The sequence below is a fragment of the Ambystoma mexicanum genome, chromosome 12, assembly GCF_040938575.1.
Source record: "Ambystoma mexicanum isolate Mex_15411 chromosome 12, UKY_AmexF1_1, whole genome shotgun sequence".
Classification (NCBI taxonomy): Eukaryota; Metazoa; Chordata; class Amphibia; order Caudata; family Ambystomatidae; genus Ambystoma; species Ambystoma mexicanum.
Window position 1 is genome coordinate 385,318,380 of NC_090936.1, and position 24,687 is coordinate 385,343,066.

A 24,687-nucleotide genomic window follows, 5' to 3' on the forward strand; every position below is an offset into this window, starting at 1 on the left:
ATATCTTCAGAACAGGTTAAATACCAACATGGGGAAGATCTATTTGTATGAGTAAAGGCACTCATGTGCTCATCAGAATAACGTTCGGCAAAATGCAAGAGCCATTGTGCTTCAGTGACCCCATTGATTTGATGATCAACTTGAGTGTTAGTGTTGCATTTGTTAAGCAATTCCCAAACCTGTGCTGAGTTTTTATTATGACAAGCTGACATGAAGAGTTCACCATCAATTTGGAAAAGATGAGCTCTCCTAGAACGAGCCCAATTACGATAAGAACATTTAGCCGCTTTAGTTGCCCTGTCTCTGTCTACCATAGGTAATTTACGTAATTTCCGCAGCTCTCTTTTATAGACAGTTTTCCTCTGTTGTTGTTTCCTCTGTTGTAGAGCAAGATCAAAGCCATGGTTATGTAATCCTTTTAGTATCTGAATGTCTGTTTCAATTGCACCATTTTATCGCACTGTTTCCCACGGTGGTTTGGCATAGTCAATTCTAGATAAGGTTCCGAAAAGTAATAAAGCATTACCTACTGCTTTTAGGACCGGAATTATTTTTTAGCCCCCCCCCATTCTTTACCTTTTCTCAAAAGAACATATCCTTGGCATTATTGCCCACTCTTGAACACACCTGCTTAGCAACACAGAGTGCCCTTCAACAAACATTTGCATTCCCTGTGTTTCTTCTAGAGTGTGGGTTCCCCTAGTGATTTTGGTTTAGTTGTTTGCATTTTATTGTTTGATTCTAAGTCTTTATTTTATAAAGCCTTAATTGAACCTTCTATGATTTTGTAACCATTGTACTTACGTTGTTTGGGTTGCTCCTGTTATTAACTTGCACCCCTCTTGAAGATATATCCTGCCCTGTGCCTCCACAACCAAAGAGGCAAAGGAGGTACAATGGTCAGGCTGTGCATGTTTCTCATTTATGACTGGGATCATTGCTGGTTTAATAGTAGTGTGGGGCGATTTAACCACTACGTTTCCCTCTACTACTGCAGAGCAGTATTCATTTCATCGCACTCTCTACAGATAACCATCCAATTTATTAAACTTTTCTTATTGCATGATTCTATTGAGACCATTTAAATTACAAATAAAATATATATACTAATTACATCTTAATTACCAAATATGTTACAAAGTCCATCTATAAATGTGGTGTATTTAAAAGTATTTATTTAAAAAAAAATCTTATTCTGTTGACAGAGAAATTTATGAATGTCTCAGATCCAAAACCTTCCACGAACATCTTGCATTTTGGGTCCTAAAAGGGACGTCTTCCAGGGAAACATTTCTTACCTTCCTTATTTATTGTACCTACATTATGTTCTTCAAAAAGGAGCCAATCTTTCGCTCATCGCCTTTAAGTACTCATCTATTCTTCATGCAAAACTATCTTCCGAGCGCTTTCAAAAAAAGGCAACCAGTCTGCCCTAATGCCAGTTATTCATGAAAGGTCTTACTCCTCAAGTGTAAAGGTGAGGCATTCTATTAAATGTATAGAGTGGGGACATTTGGTGAACTCTGGTCAAACCAGTCGAGTGTTCTTGCAGAGTGGAGTAGGATGTTTATGGATTATTATGCAATTGAAGTCTGAGGATATGAAACATTATTTCAGGTTGATGGTAGTTTGCAGAGTGGCAGACACATAGTGGGCCTCATTACACGGAAGGCGGTGAGCCATGGCGCTGTTAGCGCCATGGCTCATGCCGGTAAAATACCGGCACCGCCTTGGCGGAAAGGGGATTTACCGCCCCATTCCAAGGTTGGAGGGGCGGTAAATCCCCCTTCCGCCATTGCCCTTCCCCATTCCCATTTCTGCCCCATAGGGCTCTATGGGAATGGGGAAGGCGCTAATTACGGCACTGCAATTTTGCGGTGCCGTAATTAGCTCCGAGGTCCCTTAGCGGGTTGGTTTTTAACGCCTGCAAAAAGCAGGCGTTAAAGCACCAACCCGCTAAGGGACCTCGTAGTAAGGCGGTAATGGTTAACGGTCACCGTTACCATTAACGGTGGCCGTTAACCATTACCGCCTTCCGTGTAATGAGGCCCTAAGTTGTGTAAAGAGCACTTCAGTTGCTGGAAGGATGAACAATGATAATAAGGAGGAGGGCATTTCTACTGAACTCTACGGAAGCATTTCCTAGGCAGGTCTTCAGGTTTGCATCCTCTCATCTTTCTTCTTCTCATGAAAATGTAAAATCCCAACACACATACTACTTTTGGTATGGATCTTCCAGCTGGACTATGCTTGGGCTTGGGAAGGCGGAAGCTATGACACCCAGACTGGGCTCAGCCGGCAAGAAACTACCACGTTTCTCACTTGGCAGAGTGGTGTAATTACTTACTTTTAAACTTACTTTTAAACTTTAAAAGTACGTAAATACACCCCTCTCTGAGGTGAGAAAACGGTGGTTATCGTGAGTCCATCAGAAAATGTGCAGAGGACAAAAGCCTGCCCAGGTGATGATATCCATAGACCCCCTACATGTTATAGTGGTTCCATGGAACCTTATCATGGATCACTTTCTTGTTATGTTGTGAGTGGGAGTTCTAACAGACGGTTCTCACTTTGACTGTCGGCGGCGCTCCGGTTGCCTGTGCGCCACAAGGTCTTCTTCAACAAACCTCATCTACAATCCTCAACCCCGTCATCTCCTCCATCATTTCACTTAACTACTGGGCTCAATTTTTAGCTGTCCTGTGACTCGAATGATTAGCACTGCTTTGTTTAACTAAATGGCCTGTCAGATGCAGAGTCTTTGACAGTGTAGTGCTGTGGCCCTTCCACGTGTATTTCCCTTTTAAGCGGATGTGTCACTACCACGTGTATTGCCCTTTTAAGATGGGTCATGACTGTGTCATGGCCCAAGCTAATAAAAGTGGCCCCTGCAGGCACGTGCAGTAGACCGACTGCAGACTCCAAGATGACTTGAGTCTGTGTCTCATTGCGGCCTGCAGGCCCATACTGTGTGAGCACGGGCCTGCAGGCCATGTTGCCATGGGGCCCTCTTGCCAGCAAGGTGGCCAGGGTCTGCATGCGCTGGACAAGGTCCTCCCTGCCCCATCCAAGACCGGGTGTCCCCGGCCAACTCCCTGAGGCACTGGGTCTCTGTGGTGCTGGTGTCAAATAGCATCCACAGGGTGGCTGCTTGATGCCAATGGCCGGCCCCCCCAACAGACAGGGTAGGGCCTGAGCTGGTCCACAATGAAGCAGGTAGGAAAAAAAGTGTTTTGGTTTGTGTGTATGCAATGATTCTATGAATGTATGCATGCAGGCATGTAAGAGTGTGTATCTACGTTTGTATGTGAAGGGGTGTCAGTAAATGAATGAATGCAGTTTTTATGGTGTACATGGGAATGAGAATGCAGTGTGAATGTTTGGGTGCTCCTGTGAATGACTTAAGCTGTATGGGTACCTTGATGCGTAGGGGGGGGAGGTGTGTGTGTGTGTGTGTCTCTCTAAGTATTTGTGAATCTGAATCTGCTGTATCTGTGAGACTGGGGCCCGGGAAGGGGCATTGGAGGATGAACATGTTATTTAAGGAGCATGGCATGTTTACTGGCCTTTTCGGTCAAGTGTTTATGTAAATGCAGGGTTGCAGCGGGGAAGGTACTGCAATGGAGTTGGCTGGGTGCCACTGTAGCATGGAATATTGTACTCGCATTAAGGGCAAAGCCAACATGATGAGTGTCCTTAACTGGGAATGGGAGGACATGTTTTTACTGTGGCATGCCATTGTATTACTGGTCTTACGGTCAGAGGCAACATGATACGTTTTCTTACACAAGCGGGGGTGGGGCATTTCTGCAGCCCGCAAGGCAATGTTTTCTTACTGTGGAGTGACATTTATTTACTGGAGTTGGGGACAAATCCAACATGATGGGTGTTCTCATATGGTGGGATTTGTATAATGAAAATCATTTGTTATTTATATTGTGCTTTTGCCAAAGCACTGTACAGAGAACATATGTATATAACATTATCACCCAACCGGAGTTGGTACTCATTTATCAACCTCAGAAGGATGAAAGGCAGAGTTATAATTTCTGGGATTTGAACCTGCGCCCTGCAGATCACTGTCAGATTGGAGCAACAGCGAGTGCCCAACCCACTGAGCTATCTTACCAGCTAGCCAGCAAGACATGTTTTCTTATTGTGGCATTGATTGTTTTTACTGGCTTTAAGGCAAAGTCAACAAGAGCATGTTTTTATGTGGGGATACTGGCATATATTGGCAATGCCAGCATGAACATGCTTTGTTGTAGTATCATCATTGGCATTATGGGCAAAGCAAACAAGAGTATTATGTTATGTGGGACTACTGGCATATATACGAGCACCAGAATGGAAATGTTGGGCACAATCAGTTTGAACATGTGTTTTACGCTTGCAGAGTACTGGCAACAGTGGGCACTTTGAAAATGTGTTTGAAAATGCTCCTGTGCATTGTTGGTGACTTGGCATCTAATGGACCTTTTTCGTGTCTAACCCTACAAAACCGATTGTAAACTGTGTGGCTTTGTACCTAATGTATAACAGAAAGTGTACTGTAAAATGCACCATGTTAAGCCCTTTTAAAAAATATTTTTCTTGGGAGAAGAACCCATAAGAACCCACCTTGATTGGTTCGCTCTAACTTGCTACGCTCGGTAGCTCCTGCGGACTTGGCCGGGGGCACAGCAAGCCCAGTTACCTCTTCTGGCTCCCCCGATGGTGAGCCCTACTACATCAGCTCCAGGGCCAACTTGTTACACAATCCTGGCAACGCATCTGGTGAGTTTGGGTAAAAGATGCATTTAATGTGCCAAAGGAAAGCATAATATCTATTCAGCCTACGGGGCTCAGGTTGGGGATCAACAGTGCCATAGGTTTAATAGCCCCACTCCCTGCCAGCTTTCAAAACTGCCATCGTGCCCCCCCATCTACCACCCCCCAAATGCTGTGGCTTTCCTATGCCCCTGTTTGGGGAAGGGATAAGGGGGCCTCCTGTTCCCACCATCATCCCATCAGAAGAATGTGCTGCCCTGCTGCAAGCAGAAAGAAGGACGTTCAGAAGCAGCTGAATGAGCACAGGTTCATCGCATAGGAGCACTGGAGCAGCACTGTAAATAAGTGCCAAGGACAAGTATGCTCGTCCTTTTTGCATAGACTTGCATAAAAAGGACCAGCATACTCGTCCTTGGCACTTATGTGGGAGACAGAGCCACACAGGTGAGATCCGTACTGCCATGTTTGAGCAGAGACAGGAGCTGCTGGCAAAAGGTATGTGCCAGCATATTCAGGCATGCAGGCCTTTAGGCTGACATGTGGGGGACAAGTGGGCTGGTGGAAATCAGGGCTGTGGACATCTGGGCAAGTGGATATGTTGAGGGCATGTCTGAAGGGTAGCACGTGCATGCGTGCTACTACACCTTGCTTCATATCAGGCATTAACTGACACTTAAGGTATGATATGAAATAATAGGCTATTCATACCGCGCTTAATACCCAAAGGTTTCTAAGCACGGACCCGGGGATCGAACTTGTGTTGCTCTGTGTCGTCTTGCTTCCAAGGGGAGCACGTTGCCCCTGAGCTATCCTCCCAAGATTGCTGGGGCGTTTAAGGCTACACTTGACATGTGAGGGCAGCAGTTGGATATATGAAGTTTTGCATTGCACACGGTAACTGCCATTTATATGAGGCACAGGGTCGGATTGGCCCCTCTGCCTTTCGTCCGTGGCCGGGCCGAAATCGTCCCTGGGGTGTGGGGGCCAGGTTCTGGCCATGCCTGGGCCGGTTTGGAAGAAAAAAAAATGTTAAATGTATTTTTCCCCCAATTTCTTTTTATTTTTTTCTCCAAAAAGCCTTTCATCCTTCTTAGGTCTATAAATGAGTACCAAGACAGGTTGGGTGATATTGTGTGCATATTTGCTCTATAAAAAGAGCTTAAGTGTAAGTGCTATACAATAACCTATCATTTGGCCTTGGACGTCTGCTTGCATTCACAGTAATTTAGTGTGCTTAGGAGCAATGCTATATGATGCCACTTCCTGTTTTGTCAAGGGTTGAAAGGTTGTGTTTCATCGCTTCCCAGGAAGTTACTTTGGGGTGGGGTCAAATGACATCACTTCCAGTGATATCATCAGAGGTCAAGGGTTGTGAGGCGAGGGGTGGGCCACTTTTTTAAGGTGAGGGGTGGGCCACTTTTTTTTGGGTGACCGGGCCTATTTCTTGTCCCAGTCCGAGGCATCAATTACAACTCAATTGCATTATTGGGGGATTTGAGGCCATGCTTGGCCTATGATGACAGAAATCAGACCTGGGAGGCTGCATGGTACATATGCCGATTCTGTCATTCAAGTGAGTCATTAACTATCATTAGATGGCATTACTGGGGCGTAGGGTGCGTCTGAAATATGATGGCAGCAACTGGGCATGCAAGGTCATGTTTGAGTCCTCTGAGGCTGCACTTGGCATTTGAAGACTGCATCTTGTAAGGATATTTGTCGTGTTACAGCAGAGAGTACAGCACTACTGCACAGGATCAATGTGTAGCATGTTTTTTTTTATGCAGCGCCACTGCATGGGTTTGGTGCATTGCTATGATGCAGTTGTTTCAAGCTATGTGTTGCCAGTGTAACATGGACATATAAGTAAGGGCAGGTCATTCAGTCAAAAACGATTTTTACATATAAAATGCAAATACATTTTTCACAGTTAAAAGCACACATCTGTACCTTCAAAATGCACACCATTTCTCACCTGAAATGCCTATGTTGCAAGAGACACATTTGGTAATTAACAAACTAATCTCACTAACAAGACTAATAATTATAACTCATTAATAAAAGAATGTGTCTTCACTGCAAAAAGAGGCAGACTCTGAAAATCAGTTTTAAACACACATTCAAGTTTTTTTTTCTTTGCCTTTCTGTGCTCTGTCCACAGTAACTGCAGGAAGCAAAGACTTCGAATAAGCAGGAAATCAGCTTGTTACAGTTGCAACTGTACAAGAAGAACCATTGTTAAAAGTTAGAGGATAGAACATGATTGATTCTGATTGGAGCACGTCACATCAAGCATCATGTTAGAGGCTGTGACTAGTGCTTTGCTGCAGAATCTGGGGGAAGAAAGGTGGAGACATCTTGACACAGCTCGAAGAAGGACGGGGTTGACAGCTGGGGAGGCCTGATTCCTAAAGCAGATTCAACTTGGTTGCAGAGACTGGCTTTTCCAGTCAACAAGTCCCAGTTCGAGTGACGGCAGATGCTTGTCCTTGCTGGGGGAACCTCTCCAGAAGGCGAACAGCCAAAGAAGTTACATGCTGAATAAGCCTGGTAATTATCTCGCTGAGGTGTGGGGGCTGAGTGTGTACGAGAATATTCAGTCAGTGTAGGAAAGGAGATTCCTGTGCTTTACTCACGTGTTCAATGTCGCAAATTGAGTTCTTGTCTCCGCCACTCTCTTTTCAGTGTATCACAGATAATGCTGTTACTGTGCTATTTCATTTATTTCTGTAAAGAGTGAGATTGTGTTTAAATGCAACTTTTATAATACACAAAAATATCTGAAAGCAGACGGGTGGTGTGTTTTATATTTACCAATACAGTGCTGATGATGTGGGGAGATGTTTAGACAGTGCAATTGTCATTTTCAAGGTAGCTAAACATAAGATTTGGCTGCAGCCGTGTGCACAATGTAATTCAGTATGAGCAATTATAACTAACTGTGTGTGTTGTAGTCTGCCGGAGATCTATGAGTCGGCAGAAAGGAAGGCCCGGGGCATAGTTCACTACCGTATATAAGATAGTGAAAATACCACATGATAGCTCGCTTCCGTAGATAAGACAGAGAGAAATTGCCCATGGTGGCACACTAAAAATGAAAATGTGGTGTTCCTGAAATGCAAGCCTGAGGTCTCCCTAGTGATTACACGAAAAATCTAAACAAAAATAAGGGGTTCTGGATATTGGGGCCACAAATAAAACAAAGGAATTATGCTCACCAAAATACCACCAATCACGCATACCAACCACGCATACCAACCACGCATTTCTGTGTGCGGAAATAATGCATGTCCACTGTATTATTGTTGTACATGGCCCAATCTGAATACAAGGAGTGATTGTTGCTAAATTATTTTTCGCCGGTAAGAAAATACCGCAAGGCCCCAAATCTACACAAAATACCCAACATATTTATGGTGCGTTGCAGGCCGGGAAAGTGATCATAGAGTACCTACTGGGCGTGGCAAGCGTGTCTCACACTGCCATTTGCACATTAAAGGGAACCCATTTTATAATAGCAGTGTGCCACTAAAAACGAATTTCAGAATGTCACAAAGGGAAACCACATTTTCAGACCTAGTGCAATATTTAGAAGCAAAGTTGTTTGCACATGGGACGTGGTCGTCGAACAGTACCTTAGAATGGCGTGACCGCATTCAGGGTGAGGTGCAGAAAGAAAAACTAGACAATATTTTTGCAGAAGGCAGCATAATTCAGGTCTGCCTTACAAGATTATTGAATGCAGCCGATAAAAGTGCAGAGAAAGACTGTTTAATACGGCTATGCGGCAAAATATGGTTTATTTTGAATAGGTCACTGCGAATGCAGGAAAATGATACCCAGCTAATTAACAGGTTAAAGACTGAATTAGATGGGGCAAGTAAAAATCAGGAAATGTTAAGAGCAGAAATGGATGTATGCCAAAAAGACATGCAATTAAAATGCAGAGACTTTGATACTCAGTTATCCAAAAGCAAGAAACAATTTGAGGATAGTGAGCAAGAATTGGTACACTTAAAAGCCTTAGTGGACCACATTAGACAGGATAAAGATGAGGTTGTTTCAGAAATGCAGATTTTAAAAAAAGAACATTGTGAAAAAGAATGTGATCTCCCGAGTGCAGAACAAGAACTGATTAAAATGACTCAAGAAAGAGACAAGATAAATAAAGAGTTCAATGAATGCCAAATGCAAATGTGTGACATGCAGGAGGTGATTAATAAGATGAGTGATGAAAACAACTATTTGCAAAATGATGCAAACAGACTCCTTAAAAAGTGTAAGGACTTAGAACAGCAAATGTGCATTCCCAGGTCCCAGGAGAGGCGGCAGGGTACCACATTCAATGGAGTGGAGGTGAATTCTAGTTCTGCCCAAAGAGCTAGTGCTCCAGTGACTGGGCCGGTGACTGAACTTGGTTGCAGCGCCCTTGGGGGATTTGATACTCCCATTGGGGGCAGCCACCAATCTCATACACCTGAAAACAGGATTGAATCACAAAGTAGTGCAATTCCATGCATTGCAACAAGTAGCCCCATACAAATAATGAAATCCATTAAAGCCCTGACCAAACCATTTAAAAAGGGAGGTGAATGCTGCATTGAGGATCACTTAGAAGCGGTGCATGACATTTTAAAGCACTCCAGATACCTAAGGAACAGTACAGACACATTTTTCATTTAACTTTAGATGCCCCGACGGCCAGCATCATAAGGGGATTAAATGAACAGCAGAATATGACCTGGGTGGAGTTTGAAAAAGAAATTAGGCGTCATTTTTCTCCTTTTCAGTCATTGCAGGAGGCAAAGAAAGTCGCTTACACAATCACTGCTGGGCCTAATACATTTCCTCGTCAATTTTTACAAGACTTAAAAAGAGCATTTTCTCGCTTTGATGTATCTTTTGACCCAAATTCCAATGAGTTTAAAACTGCATACTTCTATGGGCTACAGAAAGACATCATATCCCAATTGGTCCGTGAATTTGACCGTGACAAGTCCCTTGAATGGATTGTACATCAAAGCACAAAACTATATGAGGTACTCTATTGTCAGGGTAGAGAAAGTGATAAAATGAAAGATACTAGACCTAAATCTAAAGAACCCTCAGCCACAGTAATGGAAATCAGGTCAGCCAAAAGTCTGCTCAGAGCCAAGGTAAAAATAATGTGACACCTGAACAAAGGGGTAATCAACAAAGATCGCCCTTTCCTGTACCAATGTTCCAATCACATGATCCTAGTAATAGGGAAAGCTACATCAGCCCTAGGTATTTAGGGGATAGACCCCGGGTAGGATATCGGCCTGATATGGCAGGTATGAACAATAACCAGAGACAAAATCAAGATCAAAGAAATGATGGTCCCTACCAGTCATTGGGGACACAGAGCAGATTTGATCCCAACACCATGATATATGGTAATCAGGATAGACCCCGATATGTGGATCGATTTACTGATAATGGAAATCAACATAGGGGCCAGTACCCACAATCTGATAGATAGGACATGAGGCAAAACATGAACTACAATCCACGTCAGTACAATGATTCCCCATCAAAGGATGGGTGCACCCCGCTCCCCTCCACAAATGAATCAAGAGTTCAGAAACCATCCCAACAGACATCAATCACCTGAGAGGTATCAGAATAGATCCAATCAGGGGGAAACAACCAATATCGACCTAGGCCACAGAAAGAGGATTCTAGAGAGATGGAAAGGTTCCAGTGCCTTGAGGCCCAAGTGAAAATGTTAGCTAAGCAAATAGGAAAGCTCTATACAGCACAAAAACAACCATCTAAAGAGAGGGCTGATGGCCCTAGCAATGACCGGGGGGCTTCTGAGAAGTGACTAAGTACTTATGACACCTGCAGTGCCAAAAAGACAGATTGCCCTGATGTAATTTTGCATAATGACTCTGAGATGCCTAATGATTTAAAAGTGAAAGCACCAATAGATGAACATGTAACAGAAAATGCAACACTTCTAAAAAAGAGGTACGGTTTAACCTAGAACTAAATCAAACATTGAAGATTTGTGCAAATAAAAAAGAAACACCTGGAATTCCAAAAGAACAAAGAGACAGATTTAAGAAAAATGACTCATGCATGAGGAATACCAGTGAACAGGGAGTAAGTGGGGATGCTATAGCTCCTTCCCTGGGCAAGCAAAACAATGACGAAACACAGGTAGAAAAAGGAAATACTCAAAAGGAGGGTACGGGTCAATCACCTGAAGAATTCTTTGAGCCACATATTTTTGAAGAGGCTGAAAGGGCTGGTATCACACTAAATGATCACAAATGCACAGAATTAAACAATGACAAATTGCTGAATGATGTTGTTACACATGTTCAGTTGGAAGGTTGTAATGTGGTCTCTGATGTTACCCAGATGGATGGGCGAACAGTGGCCACACTCCAAAAAACCTCTGATCATGGAGAAATGAATAAAGTCTCTCGCTCAGAAATGGGTAAAAAGGAGGGAAAAATGTCTTTCCATTTACCAATGTGCTTAGGCAAAAGTGAAAAAGGCCTGAGAAAGGTGAGCCCTGAAATCAGTAAGAATTCACACTTCTTATGTGTATTAGAGGAAGTTGAGGACAGATATTATGCACCCATCACTGTAGAAGAAAAATGCCACACCTTTGCTATGATTGACACTGGCGCACAGGCCACAAGTATGTCCAAGGAGCTGGTAAAGAGTATCAATGAAGAGAGACCCCCACAGAGTCAGATCACGGTGAAGGAAAATCAAGGTCCAGTGCATAACTTTAATGGGGAGGAGGTGCCCATCATAGGTGTAACTGAGGTTGACATAAAAATAGGAAAGCACAAAATGAAACAAGAGGTATTGATCACATCTATTTGTGAAATTCCATTTCTGATGGGGACAGATTGCCTGAAAAGATTGTCTCCTCTAATAGATGGGGTGAATGGAGTGCTGTGGTCCTTAACCAAAAAACCATTGAGGCCTAAGAAACTAAAATCACAAAACAGCAACATAAATGAATGTCACACCGTTGCCAAAACAAATGATGCTGTGGAGGTATATCTCCAGAATAGTTGCATACCTAGTGTCACGGTTATATTAATGTGTCAAGACAAAATGCAGAGCGATAATGAAGGACTACCTGTAAAAATCTACTTGGACCCAAGGAAAAATTGGCAGACTGCCATAGATGAGCACACATTACGTTTTTATTTAAAAGAGAAAACAATCAAACAGAATATTGCTCCTAAAACAGATTCAGAAAAACACATTACCACTCTTGCTGAAAAATACACATGGAAGATGAGCAACCATGGGTTCATGTTGGTATAAATGACTGTTTTAAAACAATAAAAGCCACTTTAGCGCTTGAACAGGAGAGGAGCTTCATTAATGAGAAATTGTTGCAAAAAATAATGGAAAGGGAGGAAATCCCGAAAATTTAGGATTAAAAACCAATATGTTTCTGGGTTGGATAGTCCAGACTTTGAAAACCGAATTGCAGGCAGATGCATGCTTAAAATTAGCATTGGGCAGAAAACAATTTACCATAATGTATGGATAGTGAGTCGAGCACAAAATGAATTTTACATGGGCAATGACATCATGCACAGAATGTGTATGGTGTTAGATTTCCTTAATCAAAAAATATGGTCACGCCTAGGTGGCCCGGCACCTGAATTTGAAGACAAAAGAAGGGCATATCATTGTGCACAACTGGTTCCTTATGCAATCGAATTACAAATGAGGAAAGATACTATTATTCCTGCATTTACAAAAGAGTTTGCAATAATACTAAAGTGCAGAAATGGACAGCAGATGAAAGACTCTGATGCATTTGTGTGCCTGAATAAATCCATAAAGCAGCAGGGCCTGGATTATGAATAAACTCCATTGGTAGATATTGGTGAAGGATCTGTAAAAATTATGGTAAATAATAAAGGTTGTCAGGATATTCATTTAGAGGAAAACTCCCCATTAGGAATGGCCATACAAAAATCACATCATACGGCAGATTTAAATAACATGGTGATTGGAAATATCCCTGAAAAGTATGTAGATGCCAAGGGTGAGTTGCCAGAACACCTGGACTCTCAGCCCAAAGGAATATTTAAAATTCATTCTGTGTATCCTTATGATTCAAATGAGACAGTGTGCTGCCATTGCATAATATTTAATTTAAATGAAAATGAAACAGAAAATCAGCCCATTGAAGTGGAAGCTGATATGCCAAAATATTTTAAAGTGGCAGCTTTACAAAAAGACACAGCCACACAGTTAGAGGAAAGCGCCGAGATTCCCTTACCAGAAGTTTTCCAGAATTTTCCAAAATGGTAGAAGAGCAGATCTCCTTAGCAGATGCGTGTGACAGCAATGAGGATAGAAACAATCTGAGGGAGATATTTATGGAGTTTAAGGATGTATTTGCAAAAGATGCTTATGATTGTAGTTTAACTGATTTACATGTGGCCACACTACCAGAAGGGTGTAGCAGAAGTCCAGTGTTTGTACGCCAGTATAGACTACCGCTGGCATGTTTAGAATCATTGGCAGAGATTATTAAAAATTTGGAATTGCGGGGAATCATCAGGCCCATTCATAGCACATCCAATACACCTATTTTAGGTGTGTTAAAGCCAAATGGTCAATGGCGGCTATGTGCAGGCTTGAGAGTGTTAAATAAAAGAGTACCCGTGTCCAGATGGCCATTGCCATTCATTGATCAGGGCTTAGCTCAGATACATGGTTCAAAAGTGTTTACCACATTAGATCTCACCTCTGGATATTGGTGCGTGCCATTGGCAGAGGAGATACAGAATTTATTTTCCTTTACATTTGACAGGACTCAATACGCCTGGCTTAGAACGCCGTTCGGGTACATCAATAGTGGGAGTGAATTTGGCATATTTTTGAGAAAGGCCATGCCTGATGCAGTGGAAAGAGGAACCATAGTTTACGTGGATGATGTCTTGATAAAAAATGAAGGCCTGAAAAGCCATTTTGATGAAATAAGACATGTGCTTGGCCAATTGCAGAAAGCAGGCGCCAAAGTATCTTTGCAAAAAGCACAATGGTGCAAGAAAAAAGTGAACTTTCTAGGCCATGAAGTGACTGAACATGGGCTAAATCCACAAAAGAAGAAGATAGAGGCCATACAAAGATTAAAAGATCCTAAGAATGTGAAAGGAGTAAAACTTTTATTAGGAATGACAGGGTATAACAGAAAATTCATTGAAAATTATGCTGAAATCACTGAACCATTGACTAAACTGCTTAAACTGAACACTCCCTGGAAATGGGAAAAAGAGCAGTCTGAGGCAGTGGCTAAACTGAAGGAATGTCTGGTAAAGGCACCATGTTTAGCATATCGCATAAAAGGTAGGGATTTCTTTATAGAAATAGGTTTTTCTGAACATTGTATGTCAGCAGTGTTATCACAAAAACATGATTTGAATCACAAAACAATTGCTTATGCAAGTAAGGCATTTTCCCAAGTTGAAATGAAATTTAATGAATGTGAAAAGGCCCTATTAACCACTGTGTGGGCGCTACAACATTTCCGCCCCATTGTCCAGGAAGAAAAGGTGATTATTGAAACAAATCATCAACCTTTGCAGTTTTTAGGGAGTAAAAGAATTAGGTCAGGTAATCTAGCGCAGTCCAGAATCACTTCATGGACGCTGGCATTACAAGGGTTTCCTGTAGAAGTGAGATATGGACAAAATAAAAAGAGCCCAATTGCTCAAGGGTTAGCTGATTTACATGACTGGGCAGCTGAACAAATATCAAATGAAATGGAAGTGGAACCTAATTGGCAGGAATTTGAACAATCACCACACAAAGCTTTTGATGAAAAAACATGCAAGGATTTTCCAACTGTATATGTGGATGGTTGTGCTTTTCACATTGAAAATGACAGTAATAAACAATTAGTGTCAGGAATAGGAAATGTCTCGTTGAAATGTGGAGGAGTCCCCAGTATAGGGATGAGGATTGGAGCTAGGAGCAGTCAAGTGGCGGAATTGGCAGCCATTTATAAAGCAATTACTACTGCAGTTGATAGAAAGTTCAGTGAAAGTGTCCTGGTGACTGATTCTGACTATGCACGGAATAGTTTTGTGGAATATTTACCTGGCTGGAATGCAAGAGGAATGATTACATACAACAAAAAGCCACTTAAACATGGAAAAATGATGCAAGCCATAGACAAATTAGTGTCAGAGAATGATCTAACAATATACTGGAGAAAAATTTGTGGGCATTTAAAAACACCAGGAGAGGATAAGGCGGGAAATGATAAGGCAGACCACCTGGCTAAAATTGGGGCTGTGATGCGAGAATTGCTACCTATTGATGATTTACTGGGTGAAATACAGATTGATGCAGTAACACGTTCTAAAGCACCAACCGAGGTAGATCAACCAGCGGTACAATCGAGTCATGATACGCCAGACCAAGATTTGATTGAGGCACAAAAGAATGATCGAATTTTGGGAATCTATTACAATCATTTAATAGATCCTGAACAAAACCCTTTAACAGAAAATGATTGCATGGGAAAAGAAGAGTTGAGGGTACTATTAAAGAATAAAAAACGAATTAAATTACAAGATGTACTCATGATTAGAGAGTCCATAACAGGACAGATACAGTGGGTGGTACCCCTTTCATTCAGAGGGCTAATGCTACAACATGCACATGATGCAATAACTGCAGGCCACAGAGGTTCACACAAAACATTGGAAATACTGAAAGATTATGCTTACTGGCCACATATGTCCCAAGATGTGGAATTATATACTAGAGGATGTCTAGTATGCGCCCAATTTAAACCTGCTTCACCAATGCATAGAGCACCATTGATGAAAAGAGGCCTAACTCTCCCATGGTCAGATTTGCAAATATACTATGTAGGCCCTTTAAAACGGTCGAGCAGTGGACACCGTTACATTTTAAGTGTGATATGTTTGATGTCGAAGTGGATTGAATGTATTCCTGCACCAGATTGTAGTGCGCAAACAGCAGCCACATTGCTGGTGAACCATGTGTTCTCAAGGTTTGGGTTGCCACAAAGAATTGAGTCAGACAGAGGAAGTCATTTCACAAGTACCCTAATGAGTAAGGTATGGCAAATACTGGGTGTGAAAAGGAAACTACATATCGCATATCGGGCAGCCTCTTCAGGTGGAGTTGAACGGAGCAATAGGTCTGTTGTGGATATTTTAAAGAAATTCATGGCAGAAGCAGGTTCCAGCTGGGATTTACGTTTACCGTTATTTTTGATGGCAATCAGATCAACTCCTGCCAAAGAAACAGGTGTTAGCCCCCATGAGGTCTTGACAGGTAGGAAAATGGTGTTACCACAACACCTACTATACAGAACACATGAGCAGACACTTGTGAGTGCATCCACAGTTCATGAGTACATTGATGAACTGAGGAAGCATTTGCAACATGCATTTGCTTTTGTGCAGAGAAATCTGGAAAGGGCTGCTGACAGTGCTAAGACATACTATGATAAAAGAACATCAGTGAGAGAATACGGTGTAGGGGATCAGGTGTACAAGTTTTATTTTGGAAAAAGTAAGCAGAAAAATTCTAAATTTCTAGCAGCCTGGCAGGGGCCATTTCGAATTATAGATAAGATGTCTCCTGTAGTGTATAAAATTTTGAAGAATGAAGGTGAAACAGCGATAGAGCAGTTTGTCCATGTAAATCAGATCAAGCCATGCCATCCCAGACACGAGATCAGGCGGCTTGAGCATGTAGAAACAAAGCCCTGGGGCTACTGCCCACTGATGCACACAATACAACAGAAAGTCCCTTGAACACAAAAAGATAAAATAAATGGGTACAGTCAGGAGGCAGTGACAGAGAAGTTAAAAAGTTGATTATTAGAATGGCATATAAACACTGTAATATATGTAAATAAATAAATAATATAAAAAGTAAAAAAAAAAATATAATGGAAGCTCATGGTCGGTGTGCAGAATGAAAATGCATTGAATTTAAAATGTTGTTTCATGTATGCTGATTTTCTTTTTAACCTGTGTTTAATTTCAGAATAAAAAATGTTTTATTTTTGGCAAAAGGGTGGTTAATATTGTGCTATATACTTAATCTGTTTCTTTTCTATTTTGGTTTAGAACATTAACTATTTATACCGGAGGTCACAGGAGACGATGGAGTCCTGGAGTCCCCTGGATGAAGACCAAAAGAAGCCTGCCTCCAGGTGGAGGTGAAGACAAGATAACCAGAATGCCAAAAAAGATGACTCCTATGGATCCAAGATTGCCAAGATGAAAGAGTACTCGAATGAACCAAATGATGTGACATCGCTGGTCGGGACATATCAGAGGCAGACAAGTGTCCTGGCATATGGAGTTCCACGTTTTTATTATTTTAATTATTCATTTTAATCTGTTATGTTAATTATTTGTTTTAGTTAGTTGTTTTATTTTATGGTTTTCAATTGACTTACAAAATTGAAACTCTGGACTAATGATATTTCCATTGGGAAGGCAAATGTAGAACATTTTGTAAACTGATGAACTCAGATGAATATTGTGTTGATTGCAACTTTTTCATTTATGCACATGAATATTCATTTTGTTGGATTGCTACATTGTGAAAAGAAGAAAGGGGGCAAGTTAGATTTCTTCCGATTGTGGCTTGGACAAGGGCCAAATCCTCTGAAAAGGAGCAGTTTTTTTTGGGGGGAATTGGCTTGGATCGTAGCCAAATTAAAAAAAAAAGGAGGGTATGGAAGGATATTTGGCGTGTTACAGCACAGAGTACAGCACTACTGCACAGGATCAATGTGTAGCATGTTTTTTTCATGCAGCACCACTGCATGGGTTTGGTGCATTGCTATGATGCAATTGTTTCAAGCTAATGTGTTGCCAGTGTAACATGGACATATAAGTAAGGGCAGGTCATTCAGTCAAAAACGATTTTTACATATAAAATGCAAATACATTTTTCACAGTTAAAAGCACACATCTGTACCTTCAAAATGCACACCATTTCTCAACTGAAATGCCTATGTTGCAAGAGACACATTTGGAAATTAACAAACTAATCTCACTAACAAGACTAATAATTATAACTCATTAATAAAAGAATGTGTCTTCACTGCAAAAAGAGGCAGACTCTGAAAATCAGTTTTAAACACACATTCAAGTTTTTTTTTTTTCTTTGCCTTTCTGTGCTCTGTCCACAGTAACTGCAGGAAGCAAAGACTTCGAATAAGCAGGAAATCAGCTTGTTACAGTTGCAACTGTACAAGAAGAACCATTGTTAAAAGTAGGAGGATAGAACATGATTGATTCTGATGGGAGCACGTCACATCAAGCATCATGTTAGAGGCTGTGACTAGTGCTTTGCTGCAGAATCTGGGGGAAGAAAGGTGGAGACATCTTGACACAGCTCGAAGAAGGACGGGGTTGACAGCTGGGGAGGCCTGATTCCTAAAGCAGATTCAACTTGGTTGCAGAGACTGGCTTTTCCAGTCAACAAGTCCCAGTTCGAGTGACGGCAGATGCTTGTCCTTGCTGGGTCATCCCCTCCAGAAGGCGAACAGCCAAAGAAGTTACATGCTGAATAAGCCTGGTAATTATCTCGCTGAGGTGTGGGGGCTGAGTGTGTACGAGAATATTCAGTCAGTGTAGGAAAGGAGATTCCTGTGCTTTACTCACGTGTTTAATGTTGCAAATTGAGTTCTTGTCTCCGCCACTCTCTTTTCAGTGTATCACAGATAATGCTGTTACTGTGCTATTTAATTTATTTCTGTAAAGAGTGAGATCGTGTTTAAATGCAACTTTTATAATACACAAAAATATCTGAAAGCAGACGGGTGGTGTGTTTTATATTTACCAATACAGTGCTGATGATGTGGGGAGATGTTTAGACAGTGCAATTGTCATTTTCAAGGTAGCTAAACATAAGATTTGGCTGCAGCCGTGTGCACAATGTAATTCAGTATGAGCAATTATAACTAACTGTGTGTGTTGTAGTCTGCCGGAGGTCTATGAGTCGGCAGAAAGGGAGGCCCGGGACATAGTTCACTACCGTATATAAGATAGTGAAAATACCACATGATAGCTCACTGCCGTAGATAAGACAGAGAGAAATTGCCCATGGTGGCACACTAAAAATGAAAATGTGGTGTTCCTTGAAATGCAAGCCTGAGGTCTCTCTAGTGATTACACGAAAAATCTAAACAAAAATAAGGGGTTCTGGATATTGGGGCCACAAATAAAACAAAGGAATTATGCTCACCAAAATACCACCAATCACGCATACCAACCACGCATACCAACCACGCATGTCTGTGTGCGGAAATAATGCATGTCCACTGTATTATTGTTGTACATGGCCCAATCTGAATACAAGGAGTGATTGTTGCTAAATTATTTTTCGGCAGTAAGAAAATACCGCCAGGCCCCAAATCTACACAAAATACCCAACAATCTGGACATGTAAAGCAGCTCAATGCAGACGGTGACGATACCAGCGATATAAGACATTAACTAGAATTGTGGCCCTTTCTATGGAACTGGAGGCTGTACTTGGCACACGATGGCAGTACCTGCACCTGGGATGCTTTACCCTGCTACTTGTGACTAGACCAGGCGTACAAAGTGGCAGTACTGGGACCATTTATGGTGCCTCTTGGCGTGAGGTGGAAGCGCTTCAAAACATTGGGCAGTGTTGATCTTTTAATGACAACACCTGGTACATAAGACTGCATCCAGCATAAGATGGTAGTATTTGGCCTCATGGTGCTATACTTGCTTATGAAGGATGTGCCACTGGCCCATGTTGTTTCCGCTCGGTGTTCCCTAGAATCTATATCGATGGAAACTAAAGCAATGTTGTCCTCATGAGTAACTATTAAGTGTATTCACCATAAGCGTATGCGTGGTGCTTTTTTTTCATTTCCGATGTCATCGAGGACAAGGGACATGCACATAACTCACATGATGTCACTTGCACTACCCCGGTCATTTTGGAGAATGTATGTTGCTGTCTTTCCTCCTTCTCCTCGCAACCCCTAATTCCTCTGCAGCACACTTCATGTAAGATGTCTCATCCAGCTCCCCAAGAAAAATGTGTTTAAATCTGTTGTGCAGACCCCTTGATCTAGTAAAACATTTCTATGTTGGGCTAGCCCTTCCGCATTAGAAACATACACATTACGCTTTCTATTTTTAGTATCCAGAGACCACAGAGCAAAATGCTCTGCTCGTAAATAAAGGAGAACATGAATTATTTATGCATTCTAGCCCTTTAGTTCTGGAAATAGAAAAAAAGTATTTTGTGTTATGTTTTGACCTGTGACAATTGTCAGGCTGTAGCTATCCGAAAAATCTACTCTTAATGAAACAGAAAACGTTAGAAGGCATTGAATGGCGAAATACTAAAATCACCAGAAAAGGCCTTGGCACTGGGGGGGGGCACGGCAGATAGCTGCAACCATGAACGTTTAAAGTATGCACAATATTTTCAGATCCAGAAAAAACACTTGTAGTTACACATTACAAAACACTTCAAACAAACATTTTTAATCAGTGTCCCTTGTTATGTCCGCTTCAAACACAAGGCACACCTTTCCCCCATAACAAAATGCATTATCATTCACTGGCTATCAAAAAAGCCCCTTTGGGCTCTTCTCACTTGCACATAAAATACACCATGAAAGACTGTGTCCTCTTGACAACTTGTCAATTTGGTACGCAAAGTCTTACTTTAAAGAATAATGGGGAGTTTGGTTAATGTTAGTCTGGCAGGTTGAGGCAGTGGCGAAGTCACAGTACATTGACCGGAGCCAGCACAAATTCTGACTTGTTGCCATTGGACAGGTCTTTCCATTGGATGAGAAGTCAATGGCTCACCTGAATGAGAGAGGCGGCAGCTGGGATTTGCCTGTTGAAATGTTTCTGACGCTGCTTTTGTTGAACTTTGAGGGCAAATCCAGACCCTAGAATTCCCTAGAAAAAAACACAAATACTTAGCCAATCCCTCCAAAGCCATTAAACATTCTTAACCCATTTTTTTTTGTTTTATTAAAGGGGTTGGCGTATTAAAAACCCTTCACCACAACACGTAATTACATCAACACACATATGAAAAATACACATTTCGTAAACAGTCATACACCATTCAGAATAAAAACAATAACAACAGTTAAAGAACATCAGTGCACCTCATCTGCAAATTGATCCTTAAAAACAGAAGATGCTTCTTCTAAAAACCTAATGGAAGCCAAAACCAATGCAGCATCTTATCCACTACATATTTTACAGCATTCCTCTGCAGTCAATGAGGTAAGGTCCTGCCAAAGTGCAACGTTCTGGGAATGGTACAAAGCATTAATAAATGCTTTAAAGTCTCATTTACATTTTCATTTTTACTTTTACAAAATCTACAAAACAGATCCTTATTTTCTACCAACGTACGAACTGACAGTACTTCTCGAGATGGGTAAAGAGTAAAATGCAGCCCTAAAATCGATTCCTATAATGTTGGTTAAGGAATTCTTTTTAAATAAGAGGGTAATATATTCAAACCTTTCGATTCATGCGTGAAATGATAAAATAATGTATATCCCTTGGATTTTTCCAATCCAAATAAGAGGGTAATATATTCAAATCTTTCGATTCATGCGTGAAATGATAAAATAATGTATATCCCTTGGATTTTTCCATTCCATCTTCCAGAATTTCACCTTCACCAGATTCGGATTGATATCAGAAGGTCTTGCCCCTCCCCCTACCCCACCCACCAGCTTTTCTAAAATGTTCATACAGGCCAATCTTCACTGCACCAGTATCAGATCCTTATCATTACTGATTGATTTATTCAAGATTTGGAACATAGACGCAGCATCTTCCAGTAAACATTTTCCGAAGAGTGACAATGTCTTCCAGCGTACCATAGCATGTAAAGATAGGAGACCCAGCTCATATCCAAAAATATGCCTTCCAAAATTGGCCATACTGTATGCAGAAGATATAAGGAAGCAGCAGCACCATGAGTCAAAATGTATAGAAATAGATAGCTGGTAAAAGAGAAAATTGACCTATGTTGAAAAGGAATCAATGTACTTAAGATTTTGCTGCCCTGGACTCATGGAGGTTTTCTAGGCTTATCATGTATGGTCCTACCACTAAGGTCCTACCACTAAAGGTTGATATTCCCACACAATGTGTGTAATTGGTGTTGCAATTAGGGTATATTTTCCTTCACATTTACAATTCAGAATTTCTAATGAGGGTTGAAGAAAATCATTTTCAACTAATCCAAGAAAATATTAATTAGAGGCTGATCTGTGAAAACATGTGAACCACTTTCTGGAGTTTGGAGTGGTCTGCAAGCCATTCATGTTGTGAATTGCTGTGAGATTTTAGACAGCAACCGACAAATTTCCAAAGCAAACAGAAGCCCCAAATATCTGCTTAAAATGTGGGATTAGCGACTGATATTCGTGAACATGTTCAAAGCATGACTTTTGCTGTGCTGCCAGCAAGTGGTGAGCGAAGGCTGGGTGGGGAGCAGCCTGGTGGCAGGGAAAAAGAAAGTGGACACAGAAACTGCAAAGGAAGAGACCGTTTCTAAACATGTATGCTGCATTACATCAGAAGACTCTATGGTTAGACTGCTTACATGGAAGCAGGCAGATTTAATGACATGGTGTTGGCATTGAAAGGCCCCTAGTTCAAGAGTAGAGTCAGGCAGGCCTGAGAAATGGCTGCCACTATCAAAGCACTGCTTGACTTTCAGGGACATCGGCCTGTCAGTTCACAACATAACTTCAATGCACTGAAAGTAAGGGAAGGAATTTTGGATGAGCCTGACTGGTCCCGCCAGTAAAGTAATTCACACTGTACTCACTGGAAGTCAGTTGTTGGCAAGATTGCACGTCTTAGAGTTTAGGCGAAGGGAAAAATGCGTAACGTGAAAATTACAAGCCAGAATTCCAGCAGTAAAGCTCAGGGGTTGATGTGTCTGCAGCAAAGATCTCGACATTTTATTTTTAATGAGCTTATAATCAATAGGCTGTGGGGAGAGTAAGTAAGCATTTCACCCAAACAAAAGCATGTCGTTTTGGTGGCTATGACTGAAGAAAACAAGTTAAAAAAAATCACGTGCCTTTGGCTCTTCTCTTGGCCCACATCATGGGCTAATAGCAAACCAGCAGCAAACAATACTGCCAAACAGGGTTTCCAACTCCTCCCCCACCACAGACACACAGAACGGACCCTTTTTTGTTTTATTAATGTGCTCGTCATGTCGGTTTTCTAGGATATTTCATCAGCATTGTTCATTTTTTAATCATATTGCTCAAAGTGATACACCTTACTAGCTATTTCTATTTGCATTTGTAGTGTACACATATATGTTATGCTTGTGCGCAGATTTTCCTTCCAGAGGAAAAATTATTTATTTATTTATTGAGCATTTGTTAGGCGCCTGTACAACAAAATAGTGTTTCAAGGAGCCACAAGACAAATGGGGAAAGAACAAGGGGAGTAAAATATAATGGCAAACACTGGAAATAAGCAATCATGGTCCTACTAGGCCTTACAACATTCGGACGTGCAAGTGCAGTGAAGAAAAGTGTGGGGGACAGGGGGTATGGACAAGTGCTGGTGAGAGCCCTGGAGAGAAGTGCCGAGGGGTGCCAAGAGAGGGGCTGCATGCTAAGTACTAGGGCGGAGGAGTCCCAACGGTGGGATGCATAGCCGCCCAGTGGGGGCCTGCAAGGGAAGTGCTGGGGGTTGGGGGGAGCTGGTGTCGATTGCGCAGGGGTCTGGGAACAGAGATTCATGAAGGTCCAGGCCACCAGTCTCAGTGGCAGGGGGGTGATTAGCAGGGAAGGGAAAGAGGGACAGAGGTAGAGAAAAGCAGAGTTTTGAGCAGTTTCCAGAAGTTAAGGTGGTCGGGCTCAAGTCTGAGAGGAGCGGGGGGCTGTTCCAAAAAGAGGCACTAACCAAAGAGACAGACTTGCCCTCCACTCTCTGCTTGGAGAAGCGTTTGAAAATCAGGGAGTTGGAGTTAGAGGAGCAGAGGGCTCTAGAAGGGAAGTATTTAGGGAGAGAAAGTTGGAGATAGCATGGTCCCAGGCCCCAAAAAGCCTTGTGGATGATACAGAGGGTCTTTAATTTGATAATCGAGGCCAACGGGAGCCAGTGGAGAGATTTTAGCGCTGGAAAGATACGGTCACTGGGCTTGAAGCCAAGGATCAGTCTCGCAGGCCCATTCTGGATTATCTGAGGGCGCATTGGGAGGAAAGGGGGGAGATTGTGAATAGGCTGTTGCTGTATTCCAGCCTAGAGAGGACCAGAACTCTGGAAACATTGAGCTTCTGGGTAAAGGGGAGGAAAGGGAGAATGTCTTTAAGGAGGTGAAGCTGGAAGTGGGACTTCTTGGCAAGTTCCAAGTTGTGAGTGGTGAAGGTGAGAGAGGAGTCGAAAATTACCCTGAGGTTTTCGGCCTCAAGGGATGGTGAAGGTAGAGGGCCCAGGGAGGGCCTCCAGAGGGTTGGAGGAAAGCAGGCTGTAGGTGTCCCAATGAGAAGGATCTCCATCTTACTGGCATTAAGACAGAGGTTGTTTGCTGCACACCATGTCTGGATAGAGGTCAGACAATCAGGCATGAGGGTGGAGGAAGAGCAGGAAGTAGAGGGAAGTTTGAAGGAGAGCTGTGTGTCATCAGCATAACACTGGAAATGAGGAGAGAAGGAGGAGATCAGGTGAGCAAGAGGGGCAACATAGATGTTGAAGAGCCAAAGTGATAGGATATAGCCTTGAGGGGTGCCACAGGTAGTGAGTGAAGTGATGCAGGAGAAAGGGCCCAGCTGCAACTGTGAGGGGCGGGTAATGAGGCAAGAAAGAGGTCAGCCAATCCAATGCCCAGTCCCTGATG

General features: G+C 42.1%; 1 protein-coding gene across 1 annotated transcript in view; it reads right to left on the bottom strand.

The window, feature by feature from the left end:
- The window catches only part of LOC138514489 (platelet binding protein GspB-like), a 1,350,980-nt gene that overhangs the window by 326,650 nt on the left and 999,643 nt on the right, over positions 1–24,687 (bottom strand). Inside the window, exon 9 of the mRNA XM_069629971.1 lies at positions 20,655–20,750. Within this exon, the coding sequence (XP_069486072.1) occupies positions 20,655–20,750 (96 nt within the window). The remainder of the gene's footprint in view (positions 1–20,654; positions 20,751–24,687) is intronic.